Here is a 24,481-nt window from a genome sequence, read left to right on the forward strand (position 1 = left end):
GAGTAGCTGCTTTCTGCACTTTGTATAGACAGTGTGTATACAGTGGTCAAGGATTCATTCTCACATGGAGCTTGGTTGTGCCTTCACGCAGGTGAGAGTATTTTTCCACTTACAAATATGGTATCTTCCCCAGAGCATAAGTAGTTCATATATAATTATGTACATTTTCTTTTTTTTCTTTTTTTTGTCTTTTTGCCTTTTCTAGGGCCACTCCCTCGGCATACGGAGGTTCCCAGGCTAGGGGTTTAATTGGAGCTGTAGCCGCCAGCCTATGCCAGAGCCACAGCAATGCCAGATCCGAGCTGCATCTGCAAAGTACACCACAGCTCACGGCAACGCCAGGTCCTTAACCCACTGAGCAAGGCCAGGGATCAAACCCGCAACCCCATGGTTCCTAGTTGGATTCGTTAACCACTGCGCCACAATGGGAACTCTAACTCCTACATTTTCAATATAACACATTTTTTTGTAAGTGGAGAAAGATCCAGATACCTTCTTTTTTCACTATATGGTACTACTTTTAATGGAAATAAGAACTTGTACTTTAGCACTAATCTTAGAAATTCCATAAGTAACTTATTAGTTGGACCTAACTGGACTGATACTATGATAGTATGTAGATGGGTTTGTTTTTTTGGATTTTTTTGCTTTTTAGGGCCACATCCTCAGCTCAGGGAAGTTCCCAGGCTAGGGGTCGAATCAGAGCTACAGCTGCCAGCTTACTCCATGACCACAGCAATGCTAGATCCGAGCTCCTTCTGCAACCTACACCACGGCTAAAAGTAACACCGGATCCTTAACCCACTGAGCAGGGCCAGGGATCGAACTTGCTTTCTCATGGATACAGGTCGGATTCGTTTGCACTGAGCCACAATGGAAACTCCGTGTAGATGGTATTTTGGTGAGAGAACCCAGGAATATCCCAATATTGCCTTGATCTGAACATCCCTTTAACCCATGAGGTTCCCCAAGTATAGTCAGAACACAAGTCTTGATGAGTGATAGGGATGACCTAGGCATTGTAGCTCCAATATCTATGCGCCTGTGTTTGTTCTAAGACTATGACCTGTGTACTTAAAATTTGGCATCTCTGCTTTATGTATCACGAAAGGGGAAACACCACCTTTATAAAACTTAAGTCAAAGTGGCATCTGGTTAGTGGAATCTCAGTGGAAGACTGACGAGATAGGACTTGCTAGATAAGATTTTTATCTCTGTGGAAAGAAACTTAGAAGAGAAACTTCCTCCCTCCCTTGGTTTTTGCCTGATTGCGTGGGGACGTGAAATTTGCGTGATTCCAAAAGCAATTTGGAACTCTAACTTTAAGAACTGAATGGACCACTAATGGTTATGTGCAATAACTGACCTGTAGTGTGTAAATCACTTAGATATTCAGTTACTTGCAGCCACTCCTTCATCCTGCTCCAGTCTGAACTGATTTCCAGCCTGTTGTGCAACTGTAATCCTAGGGCTCCCCGGCAATCATTCCAGAATTTCTCTTCACTTCTCTCCCGAGGTTATTATTTCCTAAATCTTTTGGCTTCCTTTTTTTTTTTTTTTTTTTTCCTTTTTATCTCTAGTCTCAAAATGCTGAAGAAATCCTCTAGTGGCTTCCTGACAAGGGGCAAATGGGAGCTAAATTTTTAGAATCCTTGAGTATCTAAAGATGTCATAGTTTTATTTATTTATTTTCTTTAGGGCTGCACCCACGGCACATAAAAGTTTCCAGTTTAGGGGTTGAATCAGAGCTGCAGCTGCTGGGATCCAAGCCATGTTTGCAAACTACACCACAGCTCACAGCAACACCAGATCACTGACCCATTGAGACCAGGGATTGAACTCGCGTCCTCATGGATACTAGTTGTTTCTGCTGCGCCACAAGGGGAACTCCAAGATGTCATTGTTTTATACACACATTTGATGGAGTATAGAACTCTATATTAGAAGTACATTCCTCCCCCACCCCCTCCCAGATTTGAAGACCTGGCTTCATTGTATTCTGGCACCTGGTGCTTCTCTTACTAAATCTAATGCCATTCTTATTCCCAGTTCTTTGTTTAGTTGATCTGTCTGCCTTGTTGCCTGTCTTAATTGGGCTGGGCATCACGTGAACCCTTTTAGGCACAGGCTCACTTCCTAAATCCTGGGAATGTTTTTGAATTGTTTGATAATTTCCTCCTATCCACATTCTCTGGTTCTTTCATTCAAGAATTCCTAAGTAATTACACATTTTTTCTTATATTAAATCTTTATCTTTTTTCCTCCTTTATTTTCCAGCCACACCCACAGTATATAGATGTTCCCAGGCCAAGGGAGCAAACCACGATGCAGCAGTAATCAGAGCCACTGCAGTGACTATGCTGGATGTTTAATCCACTGAGCCACCCAGGGAACACCAGTCCTGCCTTTTAGATTTCAAGTCTATCTTCCAGTCCTTTCAGTTAACATTTCCCATAGTTTTAATTTCCAAGAATTTTTTTTTTTTTTTTTTTTTTTTTTTTTTTTTTTTGTCTTTTGTCTTTTTAGGGCCACACCTGCGGCATATGGAGGTTCCGAGGCTAGGGGTCAAATCAGAGCTGTAGCTGCCAGTCACAACCACAGCAACTCAGGATCCAAGCTGTGTCTGCGACCTACACACACAGCTCACAGCAACGCCAGATCTTTAACCCACTGAGTGAGGCCAGGGATCAAACCTGAAACCTCATCATTCCTAATCGGATTCGTTTCCACTGTGCCAAAGCAGGAACTCCAAGAATTCTTTTCTAATTGCTCTTTTTTTTATAGCTTTCTTCTTTATGGAAACAAGATCTCATCTTCATGACACTAAATTGATTATGATTTTAAGCTTTCCTTAGGTCCCTTTTAGTTTTTGCTATTTTATTCACACTGAAGGATTCTTTGATTAATGACTCTTGTCCATTAATGTTTAAGGCAAGGTTCTAAACAGTGTATTAGAATTAAAATGGGAGTTCCCGTCGTGGCGCAGTGGTTAACGAATCCGACTAGGAACCATGAGGTTGCAGGTTCGGTCCCTGCCCTTGCTCAGTGGGTTAACGATCCGGCGTTGCCGTGAGCTGTGGTGTAGGTTGCAGACGCGGCTCGGATCCCGCGTTGCTGTGGCTCTGGCGTAGGCCAGTGGCTACAGCTCCGATTCAACCCCTAGCCTGGGAACCTCCATATGCCGCGGGAGTGGCCCAAGAAATAGCAACAACAACAACAAAAAAAGACAAAAAGACAAAAAAAAAAAAAGAATTAAAATGGAGTGGTGTTCCCCTCGTGACGCAGTGGAAACGAATCCCACTAGGAACCTCCGTATGCTAAAGGTGCCGTCCCTAAAAAGCCAAAAAAAAAAAAAAAAAAAAAAAATAGAATGCCACGTGTTGATAGCCTTTATCCCTGCAGTTTCTCTTTTTGCCACTTGAACCCCTCTGTTATTGTTTCTAACTGGATCAAGTTAACAAAGAGGAGTTCCCGTCATGGAGCAGTACAGTAGAAACGAATCCAACTAGGAACCATGAAGTTGTGGGTTCGATCCCTGGCCTCCCTCATTGGGCTAAAGGATCTGTTGTTGCCGTGAGTTCTGGTGTAGGTCGCAGATGCGGCTTGGATCCTGAGTTGCTGTGGTTGTGGTATAGGCCAGCAGCTGTAGCTCCAATTTGACCCCTAGCCTGGGAACCTCCACATGCCGCAGGTGCAGCCCTAAAAAGCAAAGAAAAGAAAAAGAGGAAACCAAAAAAACAGCAACAAAATAAGCAAAATTATTTCTAGGTGCTGGATTTCAAATGACAAGTGACAGGCTCTTATTTTTTTTTTTTTGGCTGCCCTGTGGTACATGGAGTTCCGGGGCCAGGAACCAGATCCGCTGAGCTGCAGTTGCAATGACCTAAGTCACAGCTGCAACAATGCCAGATCCATAACCCACTGTGTCAGGCTGGGGATTGAATCTGCATCCCAGCACCCCCAAAACCACCAATCCCATTGTGCCACAGCAGTAACTTAAGTGATGTTGGCTTTTGATCTGGAATACACTTTTTCATTATATTTCTGTCCAAACCATTCATGATAAGGAAAGCAAGAACTCTTGCCTCAATGCCTAGTTTACAACAGACCTCTTAGTAGCAACCCCAGGAATAAACTGAGCAAGAGACTGGAGTTCCTTCCTAATAAGCAGATGCAGATTGTATAGCTCCAAGACTACATTCTTGTCACAGGTTTAGGAAAACACTAGCTGTTGCACCAGAACTTGTCCTTCAATTTTATAGTGCAGTAAATCTAGAAAGCAATGTTCTATCTTGCAAATTAGTATCTGTCCCTAACATGCACATGCAGCTACTTTGTCATATGCTGCATTATCTAATAAAGACCAAGTACACTGAGAGGTCAAGTGTTTTAACCCAAACCCTTGATTCCACAGCAACCTGAGCCACTGTAGCTGGATTCTTAACCCACTTTTGTAACGGCAGGGACTCCCAATATTTGTTTTTTTTATGCTCAAGATCTAAAGAAATAAAGGCGATAACTGGGGTGTGTGTATCAAGTTATGGACACTTTCCCCACTATCCATCCAGTTTGAATGGCATACATCTCCCTTATTCTGAAATACACTCACATCACAAACCCTGCCCTCCTCACCTGTGGGTTATCTAGCAGGAAACCCACTGCAATACCTGTTAATGTGAAAGGCTCTGAATTACAACTGTAGCCCTTACAAGAAACCAGATACCTTAAGACCAAACCTAAACAACACATGTAATATTCAGAACTGTCACCTTTTAAAACTCCCCCATTGGAGTTCCCATTGTGGCTCAGCAGATTAATAACGAGACTAGTATACATGAGGATGCAGGTTCGATGCCTGGCCTTGCTCAGTGGGTTAAGGATCTGGCATTACCATGGCCATGGAATAGGCTGGCAATTACAGCTCTAATTCGACTCCTAGCCCAGAACTAACGTATGCTGCAGGTGGGTCTCGAAAAAAACTCTCATTACCAATGTAGTAATGTGACCTTGTCCACAGCAAAGAAAAACAAGAATTCCACAGGTAGAATAATGTTCTACACACTTGTGCCAAACCCCACCCCTGCCTCTTCAACTGGGGTTCATTTCTCATTGTCTAGATCATAGAATGGCTAACACAATTAACTTTAAAACAATTTTTATTACACAAAGGTCACATAATTGGATATTTCTCTACTCTGTACACAATTATTCTTACTCTCCACAGAAAGGCTGCTTAACTTCTCATCTGGTGATGGCAAGCACTAAAATCCTGATTTTAACAGAATAGTAGTAAAAATGCCTCAGTGATTTAAGCTGAAAGCAGTACATTGGTACATGGCTCTTGTACTCATTTATCAGGAATGTACAAATGTCTTTATTCAAAAATACAAAATAAATTATCTGTAGGCATGGACAATGACAGCAGTAAACCATTCTATGTCGTCAACTGAAATCAGTAACTGATGGTTATAGTGATTTTCATAAATGTCAGCCAGCCTTTTCTTCAGTCATCTCCTTCAACTGCACCTCTCTTGAAGTTATTGGTGAGGAACGCCGCCTTGGGCTTCCTCTCACAGTTCATCAGTAATGTTAAAACACTATCTAGGATTAGAACATGCCACCTCCCATACCACCTCCCATTCCTCCCATTCCACCCATTCCAGGATCCTTCTCTTCTTTAGGAATTTCTGTGACTACAACTTCTGCTGTAGTTAAAAGAGAGGCCACTCCAGCAGCATCCAGTAATGCAGTTCTTACAACCTAGGGAAAAAGTTTGATAAAGTATTATTTTTCTTTAATAAAAAATGAACAAGACTTAATGAAGAGTTGTTGAAAGTATTTTCAGACTTTGATCAACTCTTTACCTTAGTTGGATCAATGATGCCTTTTTCCACCATGTTCACAAAATCTCCAAGCATAGCATCATAACCAACTTCTGGAGAACTCTGCAAAATTTTCTCAACTATCAATGATCCTTCAACACCTGCATTCTTAGCAATGGTCATTGCAGGAATTTTGAGTGCTTTTTTAATAATTTCTAAGCCTAAAAAAGATGAATTTTAGCAAATTTATTTCATTTTTCCTTTTTAAATATTACAGCATAATTCTTATCAGAGTACTGATATAGGAAAATTCCAATTGGAAAAAAAAAAATACCAGGTCAAATCATTCCCCCTGAGAGATCTCTCAAACATCAAATACTATTCTACTTTTGTTATTCTGGAAACTGCTTTTTGACTTCTTGTTCCATTTAATAAGCAGCAAAAATTAATTCTGATAGAAGAAAGACTAAAATTGGGCTGCAAATAAACTCATTCTAAGGTAACTTTTTACCAATTTTTTGATCTTCATTAGCTGGAGTTATTGACTCCAAGGCTGGAATGCACCGAAGCAAGGCACAGCCCCCTCCCAGAACGATGCCTTCTTCAACAGCAGCTCTTGTCGCATTCAGGGCATCTGTAACTCTGTCTTTCTTTTCATTCACTTCAACATCACTAGTCCCACCAACCTAAAGATTAAAAAAGAATTCCAGTTATATGGCTTCTCCCATTCTAGATGCTGACTGCCAAGTCATTAAAAAGCAATTTTCATAAAGTTGCCCATTTGTTAGAAATAACTTCATGACTAAACAGCTAATAGAAAACAGTACACAACAAAGTCAGACTCCAGACTGATCATTCACAAAACATCTTTTCCTACACAACACCCCCAACTACAAATTCAATTCTGTTTTATAAAGGCAATGTTTCAGTAAAGTCTATATAATCAACTATCTCCACAAGGAAGTTGATTCCCTAAATTATTTTGGTTACATGGCACCACTAGGGAATATCACAGAATCATTCTTGGGTTCAGAAACCAAGAGGCTTATTTACAATGAATCTTACCTTCAGCACAGCTACACCATCTGAGAGTTTTGCCAGACGTTCATTCAGTTTTTCCTTTTCATATTCACTAGTTGTGACATCTAACTGCTCAATGATTTCTTGAATACGCTTTTCAATTTGAGCCTTGTCACCTTTTCCTTTCAAGAGCATGGCATCATCTTTGGTCACAATGACCTCTCCAACTTTCCCTAAGTCATGAGGCTGAACATCTTCAAGATTTAGGGTCAGTCCTTCTTCTCCAAATACCTATAAAATCATTTTAAAACAATGAATTATTACAGATTAATTTTTTCATTATACCAAGTTTGTTTGTTTGTCTTTTGAGGGCTATACCCACAGCATATGGGAGTTCCCAGGCTAGGGGTTGAATCACAGCTACAGCTGCTGGCCTATGCCACAGCCAGAGCAACGCCCAAGTTTGTTAATGATACATCATGTAGGTATTTTGATGAGAGAAACATTTAATACTTTTTTTCTTTGAAATTTGGTATTTCAAGACCATAGCTAGTCCAGACAAAATTTGAACATAGTCTTTCATTACATTTCCAACTTCTCACTTAATCCTCTAATTATTAGCTTTAATTGAGAAAAGTGTGAATTCAGAAAACTCACCTAAGGCCATACTTTTGATTGAACCAAGACTAGACCATAGGCCTAAAACTTTTTAACTCCTAGTCTTTTCTACTGCATTCTTGAAAGCAAGTTAGTCAATAAGCCCATCCTTGGGCCAGACTCATAAGTTAGAGAGAGATCTTAGTACTATTTAACCAAACTCCGCCTCCCAAACATCCAAAAGAAACACAGATAGAGTAAATAGTTTAGATGGTAGTACCTACTTGTGAAAATGTGAATCTACCTATAAATTTCAGACCTAGATGTATAAATAGCATTCAGTGAGCCCAAATCACATTTTACTTACTGCACCACCAGTAGCAATGGCCATGTCTTTAAGTTGGTTCTTTCTATTGTCACCAAAACCTGGAGCTTTGACTGCTACAACCTGAAGACCAACTTTCAACCTGTTAAGAAGTTATTAAAAATATTTAAAGTTTAAATTAAGTTTTATTAAAACTTAAATTTTAATAAGCTTTAAATTTTCTAATTTAAAAATTAAAATTAAAATTTTATAAAAAGGCACATCTATTTCTCTAAGTTCTGACCACTAAGGTTACTTAGGAAACTTTTTTTGTGGTTTCCTAGCAACTCAACTTCTGGTCAAATTGAGACAGGAAAAGGCATTTTTTTTGGTCTTTTTGTCCTTTTAGGGCCGCACCCACACTATATGGAGGTTCTCAGGCTAGGGGTCCAACCAGAGCTATTGCTGCCAATCTATGCCACAGCCACACCAACACCATATCCGAGCTGCATCTGCGACCTACACCACAGCTCACAGCAACACCAGATCCTTAACCCACCGAGCAATGCCAGGGATCAAACCTGCAACCTCATGGTTCCTAGTCATATTCATTTCTGCTGTGCCACAATGGGAACTCCAGGAAAAGGCATTTTTCCAATTAGTCATATTTGGCAGTATCTGCTTACCTTCCTAATAAACTGATCTCACATTCCAGTTGAAAACATGTCAATTAGTGACAGGAGTTCCATTGTGGGCTCAGCGGTAAAGAACCCACTGTATTCATGAGGATGCAGGTTCTTCCTGGCCTTGCTCAGTGAGTTGTGGCCGGCAGCTTCAGCTTTGATTTGACTCCTAGCCTGAGAACTTCCATCTGCCACACATCCGGCCTTAAAAAACAATATAATAATAGTACATAAATATAAAATAAAATATATATAACATAAATATAAAAAAAAAAACCAGAACACCAAAAATAAAACACAAAAAATCAGAACAATGGGTAACTACTTTATAGACAAAATCAGAATTACTACATAATAAATTGAGGGGTCATTTGGAGTTCCCATCATGGCTCAAGAGAAATGAATCTGATTAGTAGCCATAAGGATGCAGGTTCGATTCCTGGCCTCGCTCAGTGGCTTAAGGATTCAGCGTTGCAATGAGCTGTGGTATGAGCTACAGACGCAGCTTCGATCTGGCATTGCTTTGGCTGTGGCGTAGGCCAGCAGCCATAGTTTTGATTTGACCACTAGCCTGGGAACCTCCATATGCCTCGGGTGCGGCCCTAATAAAACAAAATAAATAGAAAAATGAATAAATTTGGGGGTCAGCTATCAGAATTTACCCTTATCCCGTAAGTTCCATTTAGTATTAGAAACTGAGTTGTTATTCAAGTTTGAGCAGTTTTTCCTTTTTTTTTTTGAGCTGTAAGTTTCAGGAACACAACAGTTACTTAGAATTTTTAAAGGTTTTATGCTCCACTTATAAAACAGTGACATACAATTTAAGCAAACAATGTTTCATTTTTATAAATGTAAATACTGCTGAAAATAGCATTAAGCATGCCTATTTTCTTTTTTTTTGCTTTTTTTAGGGCCACACCTGGGCATATGGAAGTTCCTAGGCTAGGGGTCAAACTGGAGCTACAGCTGCTGGCCCACGCCACCACCAGAGCAACGCGGTATCCAAACCATATCTTTGACCTACACTGCAGCTCATGGCAACACTGGATCCTTCACCCACTAAGCCAGGGATCGAACCTGCATCCTCATGGATACTAGCTGGGTTTGATTCTGCTGAGCCACAAAGAGAACTCCTTACCTAAATTTTTATCAGGTAATGAATACTTAATATAGAGTTTAAAAAATGCTCATTTGATACCAGACTATGAAAATGGAAGGGATATACTAACTTTTTTTTTAAGGGCAGCACCTGTGGCATATGGAAGTTCCTGGGTTTGGAGTTGGTGATTAGAGCTGCAGCTGCTGGCTTACACCACAGCCACAAAATGCCAGATCCAAGCCACCTCTGCGACCTGTGCTGAAGCTTGCAGCACTGCTGAATGCTTAACCCACTGAGGGAGGCCAAGGATCTAACCTCCACCTTCATGGATACTAGTCACCTGCTGAGTCACAACAGGAACTCCCACACAAACTTTAAAACAGAATTGGTCTATTTTATTGTTAATGGGCTCAATAAAAATCAGTTAATTTCCGCTATATAGCAAAATGATTCAATTCTTTTCTATACATATAACCTTTTAAATATTCTTTGCCATTATATTTTATCACAAGATATTAAATATAGTTCCTTGTATTACACTAAGATCAATGAAAACTTTTTAGACCAATTTTTTTTTCCTTTACATTTTGCCTTCAAATCCCACAATCTCTAGGATTTTGCAACCCCAAAAGCAAATCCAGACTATAAACATTCCAGAATAGGTAAACTCACATCAGGTCAAAGCATACAATTTTCTAATATGTACCTGCTATTTTATTTGTATATTCTTATTATAATAAAACAAGAGAATTTCACTTCTGATACACCTTAGCTCTGAGATCAAGAATATGAATTTTAATAATGCTCTAACATTAACATCACCTGTCACAAAGTAGAAAGTAATACATCACACTACAGATTTCAAAATTAGGAGTTCAGGTCCAATAACCCAACTTGTACTTATGATGGAGCATGACAATGTGAAGAAAAGAGTGTGTATGTATGGTGTGACTGGGTCACCTTGCTATACAGTAGAAAATTGACAGAACACTCTAAACCAGCTATGATGGAAAAAATAAAAATCATTAAAAAGAACCCAACTTGTATCCACAAGGATGCGAATTTGATCCCTGGCCTCATTCAATGGGTTACAGGATCTGGTACTGCTGTTGCTGTGGTGCAGGCCAGCAGCTATAACTACCTACCTCTACCCTGGACCTTCCATATGCCTCAGTTGAGGCCCTAAAAAAAAAAAAAAAATTTAATAAAAATTTTTAAATAAAAAATTGGTATAGGCTGGCAAATAGAGCTTCTACTGGACCCCTAACCTGGGAACCTCCACATGCCGCCATTATGGCCCTAATTAGACTCTGGGATCCCATTCAAAAAAGAGAATCATAACTGGAGCAATGGTTTATGAACCACATCAATATTATATAAACCTAAGTGGCTCAATGTGGAGGTACATCAATGGATATCTCAAACATCAATAAAAATAATTATCTTTCATACAGAAATGTACACCAAATACCACTGCCGATTACCTATTCAAAACAAGTGTACTTAAAGCTTCTCCATCAACATCTTCAGCAATTATGACCAAGGGCTTACGGTGAGCATTGGCAATTTCAAGAGCAGGAACAATGGACTGGACACTAGAAATTTTCTTTTCACTCAATAAAACATAGGCATCTTGGAATTCACATTTCTGACCTGCAAAAACAAAGAAATTTATCTTGAAAATGACTATGATTTATTTAAATGAAAAAAGCTCTAAACCAAAGTCCCAATACACTTTATTTATTTAGCTTTGTAGGGCCACACCCACAGCATATTAAGTTCCCAGGCTAGGGGTCGAACTGAAGCTGCAGCTACTGGCTACAGCCACAACCATAGCAACTGTAGGATCCGAGCCACATGTGCAACCTACACCACAGCTCAGGGCAATGCCAGATCCCTGACTCACTGAGCGAGGTCAGGGGTTGAACCCACATCCTCATGGATTCTAGTCGGATTCACTTCTGCTGCACCAAAGGGAACTCCCCCCAATACACTTTAAAAGTGATGGATAAGTCTGTGATTTTCCTCTTTCATTTTTCATATATGAACTTTTGGAACATATGAATTTGTTTTTGTTTTTTGTCTTTTTGCCTTTTATGCTCCCGCAGCACATGGAGATTCCCAAGCTAGGGGTCAAATCGGAGCTGTAGCAGCCGGCGTACACCACAGCCACAGCAACACAGGATCCAAGCTGCGTGTGCAACCTACACCACAGCTCACGGCAACACTGGATCCTTAACCCACTGAGCCACAATGGGAGCGCCACGAGTTTATTTATTTATTTTTTGTCTGTTGTCTTTTTCTTAGAGCTGCACCTGTGGCATATGGAGGTTCCCGGGGTAGGGGTCTCATTGGAGCTACAGCTGCTGGCCTACACCACAGCCACAGCCACACCAGATCCGAGCCACATCTGTGACCTACACCACAGCTCACGGCAATGCTGGATCCATAACCCACTGAGTGACGCCAGGGATCAAACCTGAAACCTCACAGTTCCTAGTAGGATTTGTCTCTGCTGTGCCACGACCAGAACTCCTCCATGAGTTTATTTTTGGAATATGACAATCACTAAGGTCTCCAGGTTGGACATAGCAAACTATGAAAGAAAAATCAGTTACCTATTTGCTCTTACCTTTTGATGTATTAATAAAGTATGGAGAAATATAACCTCTATCAAACTTCATGCCTTCTATAATTTCTAATTCATCATTCAGTGTTTTTCCGTCCTATGAAACGTTAAAAGAAATTTCTTACATGAATTTCATTGAAGAAACACAAAGACTGCAATTACAGACCAATTAATAAATAGACCTCGCTTCTCATATGGTATCCAGGTAGGAGTACACAATACCCCCATGGCATCCAACTCCTTTTCTGCAAAACTCTCAAGAATGTGTATTTGAACTAATTTTTATAGCTAGAAAGCAGTATCATTTAAGTCAGGATTCATTTACTCCCAAAGGCAAAAGTTAAAAATTCACACAAAACTTATTTACAGGTGTTGATCTTACACATAAAGGAATGAAACAGAATATACTTTTGGAAACACATATAGATCAAATTATTGTATTTGTAAAACGCAGATTTCTTTATCAGACACCTCATTCCAATCCATCATTAAAAACACTTGCCCACTGTAAATTAACTATAAAGAAAAAAACCTTAAAAAAAGAAACACATTTGCCTACTGCAGTAATTGACAGAACAATGTAACTCAACTATAATAAAAAATTAAAAACAAACAAAAAACACTTGCCTTTACTGTTATAACGCCCTTTCTTCCAACCTTCTTCATTGCATCAGAAATGATGTTGCCAATTTCTTTGTCTCCATTTGCAGAAATTGTAGCAACCTGAAATAATTAAATTACTCTTTCAAATTAAAAGGTAAGGCTAGTGTGCTAAATCAACTCCTCTCTCTCTTCTAAGTAACCTCCAAATTGATAAATCCTTTGTGGGAAGCTAGAGGGAAGGTGATGGTGGTGGTGAAATAAGAGAAGGGGAATTTTATGGCATAGTAAGTAATTCTTATGAAATATTGGTCCTGTTTCCATTTTCTTTAACTCATCATTTGGCGACCCTGTTTTCAAAATATACATAGCAAAAAATATAACATGCTCTTCTTTTAAACAAAAACAGAAAACAAACAATAAAAAAAGGCTGACCCCATTATTTTTCTCCCTTTGACAAGCGTGGCAATATTAGAAGACGACAAAAATTATGCAACTTTGCATACATACAAATGAGGTTTTCTGGCCTCAACCATTGCATGTAGAAGTTCCTAGGCCAGGGATCAAAGCCGTGTCACAGCTGCAACCAGAGCTACAACAGTGACAATACCAGATCCCTAACCTGATAAGCCCTGAGGGAAAACTCCACAAGTGAGTTTTTATTCAGAGTCATATTGCAGAAAAGTGACAACCCATTAAGACTGAAATTACGGTTACCGCATTAACTTTCATATGCTTCAGCAGTAACAAAAATGCTTCCAATACTGATATTTGGGTAATACTATTACTCTGACATTAGTGTATAACGACAGAATAAAATCATTTTACTAAATTTAGCTTTATCACAAAATATTATAAAAAATCTGTACCTGGGCAATCTCTTCAGGGGTTGTCACAGGTTTAGACTGCTTCTTAAGTTCAGCAATTACAGCATCAACAGCTAACATCACACCTGGTTCAAGAAAAATACGACACTACTTTTTCTCTCCTGGCTCCTTGTCAAGTAAAACTGGATTCATTTTAAATGCTTCAATTCCTTAACACTTATCCACTGCTTCTATACCAGTACTTTTCCTAATCACATGACACTGGATGGCATGCATTTAAACAAAAGCTTTAATAAAGTCCCACAAGGCCCAAAATTATTTTGAAAATTGCATTAAAAACAACCAACCAGGGTGTACACTTTAAGAATCTCAGCATCAATCTAACCACGTTACCTATTTCTAACAGGGTCATCCAAAACATTTCCCCTCAATTGTCTGAAACTTTCTCATTCAATATATAATTACGACAAAACATCTTTTGGGAGTTCTCCTATAGCATAGCAGGTTAAGGATTTGGCATTGTCACTGCAGCACTGTAAGAGCACAGGTTTAATCTCTGGCCTGGAAACTTAAATATGCTGTAGGCAAAGCCAAAACAAAATACAAACCATTCAACACCACAATATGGATTTGAGAGCCCCATTTGTTCAGTTTAGAGTAGTGCTAGCCTACCCACCCCCACCCCCTTTTTAGGGCTTCGCCTGAGACATACGGAAGTTTCCAGGCTAGGGGTAGAACTGGAGCTGTATCTAGGGCCTACGCCACAGCGTAACACTGAATCCTCAGGATTCTTAACCCACTGAGGGATGAAACCTGTATCCTTAAGGAGATGTCAGGTCCTGCTCAGCCATAATGGGAACTCCCAGTCAGACTGCTTTTTTTGGCTGCCCTGCAGCATATGGAGCTTCCGGGTCAGGCATCAGGTCCCAGATCTGATCTGCAGCCTTGAACTTAGGCTGCAGCTGTGGTTACACTGGATCCTTAACCTACCGTGCCAGGCCAGGGACTGCACCCATGTCCCAGCACTCCCAAGAGGCTGAAGATCCTGCTGCACCACAGCAGGAGCTCCTCAACCTGCCTTTTTTTTTTTTTTTTTTTTTGGTCTTTTTTGCCATTTCTTGGGCCGCTCCTGCGGCACATGGAGGTTCCCAGGCTAATCAGAGCTGTAGCCGTCAGCCTACACCACAGCCACAGCAACGTGGGATCCAAGCCACATCTGCAACCTACACCACAGCTCACGGCATCGTCAGATCCTTAACCCGCTGAGCAAGGCCAGGGATGGAACCCGCAACCTCATGGTTCCTAGTTGGATTCGTTAACCACTGCGCCATGACGGGAATTCCTCCTCAACCTGCTTTTAATGCAACACATTCATTCAGATCTTAAACCCTGAAATACATGAGATTATGAAGTATCAGACACCTAAGATGCCAGTTCTTGTAAAATTATCAACAGCATCTGCCCTCCTTTGGGGCTGCAACCTCGTCAAATGGAAGTTTCTGGGCCAGGGGTTAAACCCATAAGCTGTGGCAATGCCAGATCCTTAACCCGCTCTGCCACATGAGAAGTTCTAATAGAATAAAAGCATCCTTTTTATTCTCCTAGTTTGCCTCCTAATTTGTACAACACACCCCATAAACATATAGCAATTCTGAGAAGGAACAAATCTTTAAATTGTGGCCTTGCTCCCCAAAACAAGCAATAATAAACAAAATACAAACCAATAACATAGTATGTGCTGTTAAATAAGAAAAACAGCTAAAACACCAAACAAAGGAGTTCTTGTTGTGACTCAGTGGTAAGGACCGGACTAGTACCCATGAGGATATGGGTTTGATCCCTGGCCTCACTCAGTGGGATGAGGATGCGGCACTGCTGTGGCTGTGGCCAGCAGCTGCAGCTCCAATCCGACCCCTAACCTGGGAACTTTCATATGCTGCCAGTGTGGCCTTTTGAAAAAAAGCCAAACAAAAACTCTAGGAGTTCCCTGGTGGCTCAGTGGGTTGAGGATCCAATCAGGGACTGTAACTGCAGTGGAGAGGTGTGACTCCAGCCCAAGAACTTCCACATGCCACAGGCACAAAAAACAAGGAAAACTCCATTCTGACATCTTAGGTGACTTGATCTCTCACTTAATCCTAACTTCCACACAACTGCAGTAAAACATCAAACTGTGTATTTTCTCTCTGCTCTAAACCCCATTAAAGTTACTATTTCCAAGGTATACAGTACATGGCATAACTTCCAATAAACTGTTGGTTTGGGGGAGAAAGAAGATAAGGGACAATGACACAGGAATGGATGTCTGGACAAAAGGGAACATCTTAGTCACATTTCCCTCTTTGATACCTAGCCCACCACAAAGGAATTTGATCACTACTCGGTGATTTTTTTAAGGTTTTTAAATGAATTTTCAGGTGAGAGGAAAAATAAGAATAAACTTTCTAATTCAACGGACAGTTCAAAACACTGTGGTAATAACAGACATTCCCTACCTCTCCTGATTTCCACTGGATTAGCACCTTTGCTAATCTTCTCGAAGCCTTCCTTGGCAATAGAGCGTGCCAATACAGTAGCAGTAGTGGTGCCATCCCCAGCCTCTTCGTTTGTGTTATTGGCAACATCTTGCACAAGTTTAGCGCCAATATTTTTATATTTATCTTTTAAGTCAATGGACTTTGCAACAGTCACACCATCTTTTGTCACTTTGGGACTGCCCCAACTCTGTTCAATTATCACCGTCCTTCCCTGTAATTGTAGAGAAAAAAAAATGTGACAGATTCACACTCTTAAGTACATAAAAGCAGTTCTTATAATAGACAATTACTTGAAAGCCTCAATGCAACACCTGACATTTATCAGATCTACATCATGAACCTTAAAAGCAAGTTTATCATCGTTCTTAGTTTACAGATAAAATGACCTCTGTTTTGAAGTGCAAAACCTTGGATTAGATGTTACAGGAGATAAAATTGAAAGAAAAAAAAGATATCATTTTATAAAAAGAAAACAAGATAAACCAATACCAACTGGCAGATAATGAAATTATAGAAAAATCTTCACATAATTTAAACTCAAGTTTAGTCCAGTGCCTACTACCTACAACAGTAATGTGAAAACTTACTTTTGAAGCATCACTCTACCTTGAAGGATCCTCAAAAAGGCTTTTTCAGGGGTTCCCTTGGTGGCTCAGTGCTAACGAACCCAACCAGTATCCATGAGAACCCAGGTTCGATCCCTTGCCTCACTCAGTGGGTTAAGGATCTGGCGTTGCCCAAAGGTGTGGTGTAGGTTGCAGATGCAGCTCCAATTTGACCCCCTAGCCTGGGAAATTCCACATGTCGAGGGTTTGGCCCTAAAAAGACCAAAAAAAGAAAAAAAAAATCTTTTTTGAAATTACTCATTACCCCCTCACTCATCAATCACTTGTTAAACTAGACTTAAAATTTTAAATGTGCTTTGGAACAGAAGGGATAGCATAAAAACATCAAGTAAAACTAGTAGCTACAAGCACATACTTAAGGCATTGTGGACTAACATTTTTCCCTGTATACTTGGTACTAACTACTGAGAAAGGATCCAAAATTTAACTCAAGCAAGAAAGTGAGATTCATTCCACCTTGAGTTTAACAATCCATCTTGAGCTACAAGTTACCATCCGATTACATCACACCTTGTACAAAATAGTTTGGCAAATGTGGCAGCAGTAGTTTTGGATACCAAAGCACTGTTGAGTATCTTGGCGTGGCTCTTGCCATCAGCAAAACAGGATTCCTTAACAATACTGTAAGTTAACAAAATAAGAATACTGGTACCTTTGGCCCCATAGTAACGGCTACAGCATCCGCTAAAAGATCTACACCTTGAAGCATTAAGGCTCGAGCATCTGCACCAAATTTTACATCTTTGGCATAAGCCCGAGTGAGATGAGGAGCCAGTGCCCTGGACACCGGCCTAATCTGACGAAGGACTGCGGGTAATCGAAGCATTTCTGGGGGAGAAACAAGTAGATCGTCAGTACAATATTAGCACTACCCGTGGTGTGTTACAACACAAACATGACCCTCGTGAAACAGAATAAATGCCAGAAGTGAGCTGAGCTGACCTCACCTCTACCAGCCTAGACACCAGGGCTTGGGAACACACCACAGCCTCAGAACATCCGCTACTGGCGCAAGCTTTAAGAGGCCGCCCCAAGCCTTGACCTACAGCACTAGCAAAAAGCACATCCATCTTCCCCATGGCCACCAACTCTTGACGCTGAAAAACGAGTTAATCTTTCACCGCTAAAGTGGCCTTGAGAGCAAAACCGCGCCGATCGTCTCCCGAAAAACGAATGATCAGGGAAGTAAAAAATACTGACAGTGCAAATATCCTTATTAAAATGGTTCTTCATGTATCCACTCGGGGCTACTGTATCATTGCAGCAGGCAAAGCCGCGAAACTGGGGGCGGCGGCCCGGCCCACTCCGCGTGGCCCCACGTGTCTTTCCATCAGGACGCCCCAGCAAGGTCAAAGTTGGAGGCGCGGCACCCCAGCTGGCCGCAGGGTCACAGGCCGTTGCCATGGGCTGCGACCACCCTCCAGGGAACCCCCACACCCGGCCAGAAGCGGATTGCACCGGAGGAACCATGTGCATAACACTCCACAGATTACACACTAACTCCGGGACAAGCCCTCCCTGCTGCGTCCTGCCCGGGCGAGCTATCCACACCGCACGTGATGGGCCCCCGCAAGGACCCACGAGGCCTGGCGCAGCGGGCCTGGGCCTGCAGCGCCGTGTGGGGAAGCTCTGGCTCTTGCCGCCAGCCCTCTCGGGGCAGCAGTCGAAGGACGGCTCCGGGGTCCGAGGCGCATGAGTTGAGGCGGCGCGGGACGCCGCGTACCTGCGGGGCAGCGGCACGGCGTGCGGGCAGCGAGACGGACCGTCGGCGGCGAGTGAGGGACAGAGTGCAAGGCGCACACAGCAAAGAGCCCGTGTCTCCTCCCTCCGCCGTTCCCCCCGCCCCTCCGCAGAGCGCGTGCGGGCGGCTCCCGCCCTCTTCCCGTCCGCTCGGGCCCTGCAATCTGCACCCGCCTGGCACCAGTCCCGCCCCTCCCCGCCCGCGCTAGTCCAGGCCGGCGGACTCAGCCCTCCCTGGCCGAGTTAGGCTAGTTCCCGGGCTGCGCGCCGTTCCAGAACTTTCCGGGGAGGGCCGCGCTCTGTATGGGTCAAGGGTCACAGCGCGTCATTTCCGGGAGGGGGGCAAAGGGCTAGTATTTTCACCTCGCCCGGCGGCCTAGAAAAGCCTAGAAAAAGCTCGTCTTTTCTTCCGCCTCCGGGTCCGCGCGTCAGTGACCTGCGCAGATCCCAAGAGACGAATCGCGGCGCGCGCGGGTGCGGCCGCCCCCTCTAGCGGGGAGGGGCTGGGGGCGGGGGCGAGCGCGCCTGCGCGCTCGGCGGCCTTTTCCCGAGTTCACGTGGACGGAGGGCAGTACTGCAGGTCTTTCCTTGCGGCGGCGTGAGAGCAGGCTAGCAGTTGCGGTGGCCGGGGTCATGGTGAGTCCCGCGTGGCTGGGGACCCGTGAGCCTGGGGCGCACGGACTATTTCTTTGGGGCCTAGCAGGCAGGGTAGGGGTCAATCAGGGACCGGTCCCCACCCGAATCCTGGAGAAGCGAGGCCCCACCGACCTTTTCCCTATGCTTTGGGTTATTTGCACGCGCGTGTGAGACAGCGTGTGGTCAGGGGGCGGGAATCCGGATGCACACGCGGCGGCGGCCGATCCACTTCTGCGCGGCATTAGTGGGTGTGTAATTGTCGTGGAAAAAGAATGTCTTCAGACAAAGGGACTAAAATGTTTGCCGGCAGTTTCCAGAAAAATCCGAGGACGGAGGATACTTGACCTTGGAGTAATCTGAAGTTGCCCTTAAGTTCCTCTGGATATTGACCAGAGGTGCTACGACGACCCTGACAGACCCAGGGAATGGGAAGTTAAACTCAGAACGCAGAGCTGAAGATTCAGAAGTATTTACTTTGAGTTAATAGACTCAATGTTGGCATTGTCTAATATTTTTTTTTTCTGCAGGCAGGACAAGCATTTAGAAAGTTTCTTCCTCTCTTTGATCGAGTATTAGTTGAAAGAAGTGCAGCTGAAACGGTAACCAAAGGAGGCATTATGCTTCCAGAAAAATCTCAAGGAAAAGTATTGCAAGCAACCGTAGTAGCTGTTGGATCAGGCTCTAAAGGAAAGGTAAACGGGGACTAAAATGGAACTAATTTTTATGTAAAATGTAGAGGAGGAGTCCTTTTTAGATAATTTATTTTAATGATTATTATTTAGTGGGTGTATGAAGTAAAATCGCTTATTTTATGTGATGAAGGGAGAGTTCCAGCCTGTTAAAATCAATAGGCATAGTTATGGGTAAAGATAACCTGTGGGGGCTCTTTCGGACTTGAGGGGAAATTTGAGCTCTGGGTTTAATCTCTAACGCATTGAAATTGTCCTTATACTTTAATCACCTTTTGCTTTAGCTGTCATATAAAGGAAATTGGCTGGATTATCCTAGCCATTCTCAAGTTGAGGGTTAGATCTCAGACCTCTAGAAGTGTCAGCTAGAATTCACAATACATGCCCCTTGGGGTCAATTATGTTAATTGAAGTGTTCCACTTATCTCTAAGAAAGTTCTAGCAAGGAGCTGTTTCGGAGTTAGGAATAGGAAGGCTTTGGTGCTCAGCTTCAATTCCTCTCCCAAAATCTGCTTTGAAGGAAAGGAATTTGAATCACAAAAGAAGTGTATGTTTCAAAGTCAGGAAACTCACGTTTTTGTACGATGTAAGAAATTAAACGATCATTGTGCATGATGGTTTAAAAAGGGGTTGACTACGCATAGTTGAGAGGTTTAAAAAGTGGTTGACTACGCATAGTTGAGAGGTTATGTTAATGTTTAACAATTAAAAAGCTTCGTTTTCTGGGTATGACTGTTTGTACTTTTACACTGAAATCAGGTTTAAGCCATTGCGGGTGCTTTATTTGAAGTATGATTCTACTAAAGGAGTATGTTTGAGTGGAAAACTGTGATTGTATAAATTATATCACTTGGGCACCAAGTCCTTTTTTTAACGATTTGAGTGAGCATAATTGATTCATAAAAGTTAAGTGTGGTCAACTAGATGTCTTTGCTAATAAATATCCTTATTTTCTTAAGGGTGGAGAGATTCAACCAGTTAGTGTCAAAGTTGGAGATAAAGTTCTTCTGCCAGAATATGGAGGCACCAAAGTAGTTCTGGATGACAAGGTGTGTAAACTTAATAATTTTAACAAGTTAAGTATTACGCTGTTAGTTTTCTTAATTAATGGTTTCTCTGTTTGCAGGATTATTTCTTATTTAGAGATGGTGATATTCTTGGAAAATACATAGACTGAAACAAGTCACTGTCTAATGGCATCACATGAAGCTGCCCCCATTCCACTGAAGTTCTGAGATCTTTTCATCATGTAAATAATTTCCATGTCTGTCTTTTATAATAAACTAATGATATCCAAACTGATGACATCCAGTGCTTCTAAAATTTAGTTTCACTGTACCGATGTAGACATTTACAAATAAAAATATATAAATGAATGTTTTTAGTGACTCAAATGGTTTTTAGGGTTCTCAGTTTCTAGGTTGTTTTTTCTTTTTCTTTAACATCAGAATTTTGGGAAGCAAGGTTTTCAGTTTTCATGTTCAGTTTAGCTTTGTTAAATATGTAATGCTGATACAAAGCCACGGATTTACACACATATTGTAAGAAAGGAGTTCTCTTCTGGTGCAGCAGGTTAAGGCTTTGACACTGTAGCATTGTGGGTCTCTTCTGTGGTGCAGGTTCAGTCTTTAGCCGGGAAGATTCCACAACCCCACCCGTTCTCCAGATCCCACCGCCAAGTAAATACAGATAGCAACATTGTTTCTTCAGGCTAGGGGTCAATTTGGAGCTGCAGCTGCTGGCCTATGCCACAGCAGTGATTCAAGCTGCATCTGCAACCCACATCTCAGCTTGTGGCAACACTGGATCCTTAGCCCATTTAGCTAGGCCAGGGATTGAACCCACATCTTCATGGACACCATGTTAGGTTCTTAACCAGGAGCCACAGTGGGAACTCCAAGACAAGCAGACCATTCTGACTTGATGCATAACATTTAAGTGTAGTTCTATGAAATCTGGTGTCATATATCTTTGTTTTGAAAAACTTTTTTAAGCTTTCCAGTTTTTAAAACAATAACGTTATATGATTTACTTAGCAAGAAATTCAAGGCAGGAGTTCTCTGGTTAAGGATTCAGCATTCTCACTGCTGTGGCTTAGGTCTCTAATGTGACTGTTAGAGCCCTGGCCTGGGAACTTCTGCATAGCTATGGCGGGGTTGGGAGGAAAATCTGAAGCAGAGTATGATAGCTAACACTGCCTGAGTGCCTTCTACATGCTAGGCTAGGTGCTGTGTGATGGTATTTATGACTGTCACTTCAGGAATGGGTTGTAGATACTTTGGGTATTTCAGTTAACTTACTATTTCAGCAACATTGAGCTATAATTCATATCCTTTAGGTTAGGAAGGTGAGGAACAGGGGTTAAGGCTCAGAGGTTAACAAACCTGACTAGCATCCATGAGGATGTGGTTCGATCCTTGGCCTCACTCAGTGGGTTAAGTATCTGGCTTTGCAGTGAGTTGTGTCGGCGAGCAGATGCAGCTCGGATTGGACCCATAGCATAGGAACCTCCAATGCCAGGGTGCAGCCCTGAAAAGATTAAAAAGTGGCAAAGCTAGGTTATGGCCTCTGCTACATTGTTGGCTAATCCTAAACACTTGATACACTTTCAGTTCTGGAGATAATGTGATGTTGGGGGAGGAGGTACCTAAAAGTGGCAATTAGTAGCTATCTAGCCTAGAGTTCCTTGAATTTAACAGGCAATTGAGTCACATAACTGGGAAATTAGCTACAGCCGCCAGAGAGAATTAAGATTTGAACCCAGGAAGTTCCTTTTGAAGTTCATCAGGAACAACCCAACTAGTATCCGTGAGGGTGTGGGTTCAATTCCTGGCCTTGTTCAGTGGGCTAAGGATCCAGCTGTGAGCTGCAGAATAGGTTGCACATGCAGCACGGATCTGGAGTTGCTGTGGGCGTGGCATAGGCCAGCAGCTGCAGCTCAAATTTGACCCCTAGCCTGGGACCTTCCATGTGCCATGTGTGCAGCCCTAAAAAGCAAAAAAAAAAAAAAAAAAAAGATTTGAACCCAAACAATCCTACACCAGAAGTTAGATTAACAACCTCTAAACTCACCTACCAGCTATTTTCTCCCGTGGCAGTTGTTTTCCAGTTCCAGTTATTGATAAGCTATTCTATGATCACAATCCATATTTATCTTAAGGAATGGAACTCTAAATGATATTTTTTAAGTAGTATGAAATAATGGTCTCAATTTTTGATCATGTCCCCATCAGTAAAGTCATATGTGTGGTATGTGTGTTTATGTATATGGTAGTGCCATTTGGCATGTGGGGGTTTTTGTTATATTTAGATGAAAGAATTGAGGTTAGAAGCTTTACTTGCGTGTTTATTTATTGTCTTTTTGCCTTTTCTAGGGCTGCTCCTGAGGCATATGGAGGTTCCCAGGCTAGGGTCTAATCAGAGCTGTAGCCACTGGCCTACACCAGGACCATAGCAACGCAGGATCCGAGCCACTTCTTCGACCTACACCACAGCTCACAGCAATGCCAGATCCTTAACCCACGGATCGAGGCCAGGGATCAAAGCTACAACCTCATGGTTCCTAGTCGGATTCGTCAACCACTGTGCCATGATGGAAACTCCTAGAGGCTTTATTTTTATAAAACCCAAGTAGGTGATCAATTTCCTACTATGCCCTAGGTAGGGCTAATGTGCCTTACAAGTCATAACCTTGTAAGCAGACTTCCTTCTGCTTTACTAATGAGAAAAGTGGCGCAGAGGAGATGAAGAAACTTGTTCAAGGCCATCTGGCTAGTAAATCACTCTTAGGAATCCAGTCCAAAGGCTGTGGCCTTCCCATTAATTCTGATTATGTTTTCCCAAGACCCAAACAAATGAGTTTTGAGATCTAAGATGACAGTTTACAAACCTTGGTTCATCCGTGGCATTACTTGATAAAATTTCAGGACTCCATCTGTAACCTGTTAAATCAGAAGGGTGAGAGAATTCTTTTTGTACCACAGTACAGTCCTGTGATGCTTCTCAAGAAGAATTGCTAAGGAAAAAAATTTAGATGGTGAGATTATTTGCGAATTAATACTTAAGAGAATCTGGACCAAAAATAAGAGTTTTATGGGTGTGGAACGATGTTTTAGAAAAGCATGTTGTCAACTATCTTTTGTTCAACAGAAAAAGAAAGGTAAAGATAGGTAAAATTCTAACTAGAATTTTCATGATAGTATTTTTGGGTGCTTGCCAGACACTGCTCTAGGCACTTAATATATAATCTTGCTTAACTGTGCAATCATAGCAACCCTGTGAGGCAAAGATTCGCGTCGTAGGTGAAAGATGCGGGGAGAGGTAACTTGGGCAAGGTGGCATAAATTTTAAGTCACAGGTTGGAATTGAACTCAAAAGTTTTTTTTTTAAGTCTGCCTTCTACAAAAGTTTTAGAAATTGAGAATAAAATTAAAATTACCAGGAAACTATTACGTTTATAAATATTCCCATTATTAAAATTACGGCGTTCCTGTCGTGGCTCAGCAGTTAGCAAACCCAACTAGCATTCATTAGGATGCAGGTTCAATCTCTGGCCTCACTCAGCAGGTTAAGGGTATGATGTAGCTGTGAGCTGTGGTGTAGGTTGAAAACTCCTGATCCTACGTTGCTGTGACTCTGGCCATAGCTCCAACTGGACCCCCGGCCTGGGAAC

General features: G+C 41.9%; 2 protein-coding genes across 6 annotated transcripts; one reads left to right on the plus strand and one right to left on the minus strand.

Moving 5' to 3' along the window:
- Positions 1-5,138: 5,138 nt before the first annotated feature.
- On the minus strand, positions 5,139-18,593 carry HSPD1 (heat shock protein family D (Hsp60) member 1). Of its 5 annotated transcripts, none has more exons than XR_014828852.1 (12): positions 18,468-18,593; positions 17,397-17,572; positions 16,077-16,329; positions 13,624-13,706; positions 12,782-12,877; positions 12,158-12,251; positions 11,010-11,178; positions 7,807-7,906; positions 6,780-7,133; positions 6,334-6,624; positions 5,865-6,043; positions 5,139-5,760 (listed from the first exon to the last, which is right to left on the minus strand). XR_014828852.1 is itself a non-coding variant. In NM_001254716.1 (12 exon segments), coding segments are annotated over 11 exon segments (1,722 nt in total). In that variant the 5' UTR covers positions 17,571-17,572; positions 18,468-18,537; the 3' UTR covers positions 5,404-5,607.
- A 464-nt stretch (positions 18,594-19,057) lies between these two features.
- Positions 19,058-21,185, plus strand: HSPE1 (heat shock protein family E (Hsp10) member 1). Its single transcript, NM_214307.1, is given in 4 exon segments — positions 19,058-19,120; positions 19,648-19,812; positions 20,769-20,858; positions 20,936-21,185. Coding segments are annotated over 4 exon segments (309 nt in total). The 5' UTR covers positions 19,058-19,117; the 3' UTR covers positions 20,987-21,185.
- The last annotated feature ends 3,296 nt before the right edge of the window (positions 21,186-24,481 follow it).

The sequence above is a fragment of the Sus scrofa genome, chromosome 15, assembly GCF_054392235.1.
Source record: "Sus scrofa isolate SSC_HxYL_T2T_F1_AM1 chromosome 15, Sscrofa_HxYL_maternal_Yorkshire_Landrace_v2.0, whole genome shotgun sequence".
Lineage (NCBI taxonomy): Eukaryota > Metazoa > Chordata > Mammalia > Artiodactyla > Suidae > Sus > Sus scrofa.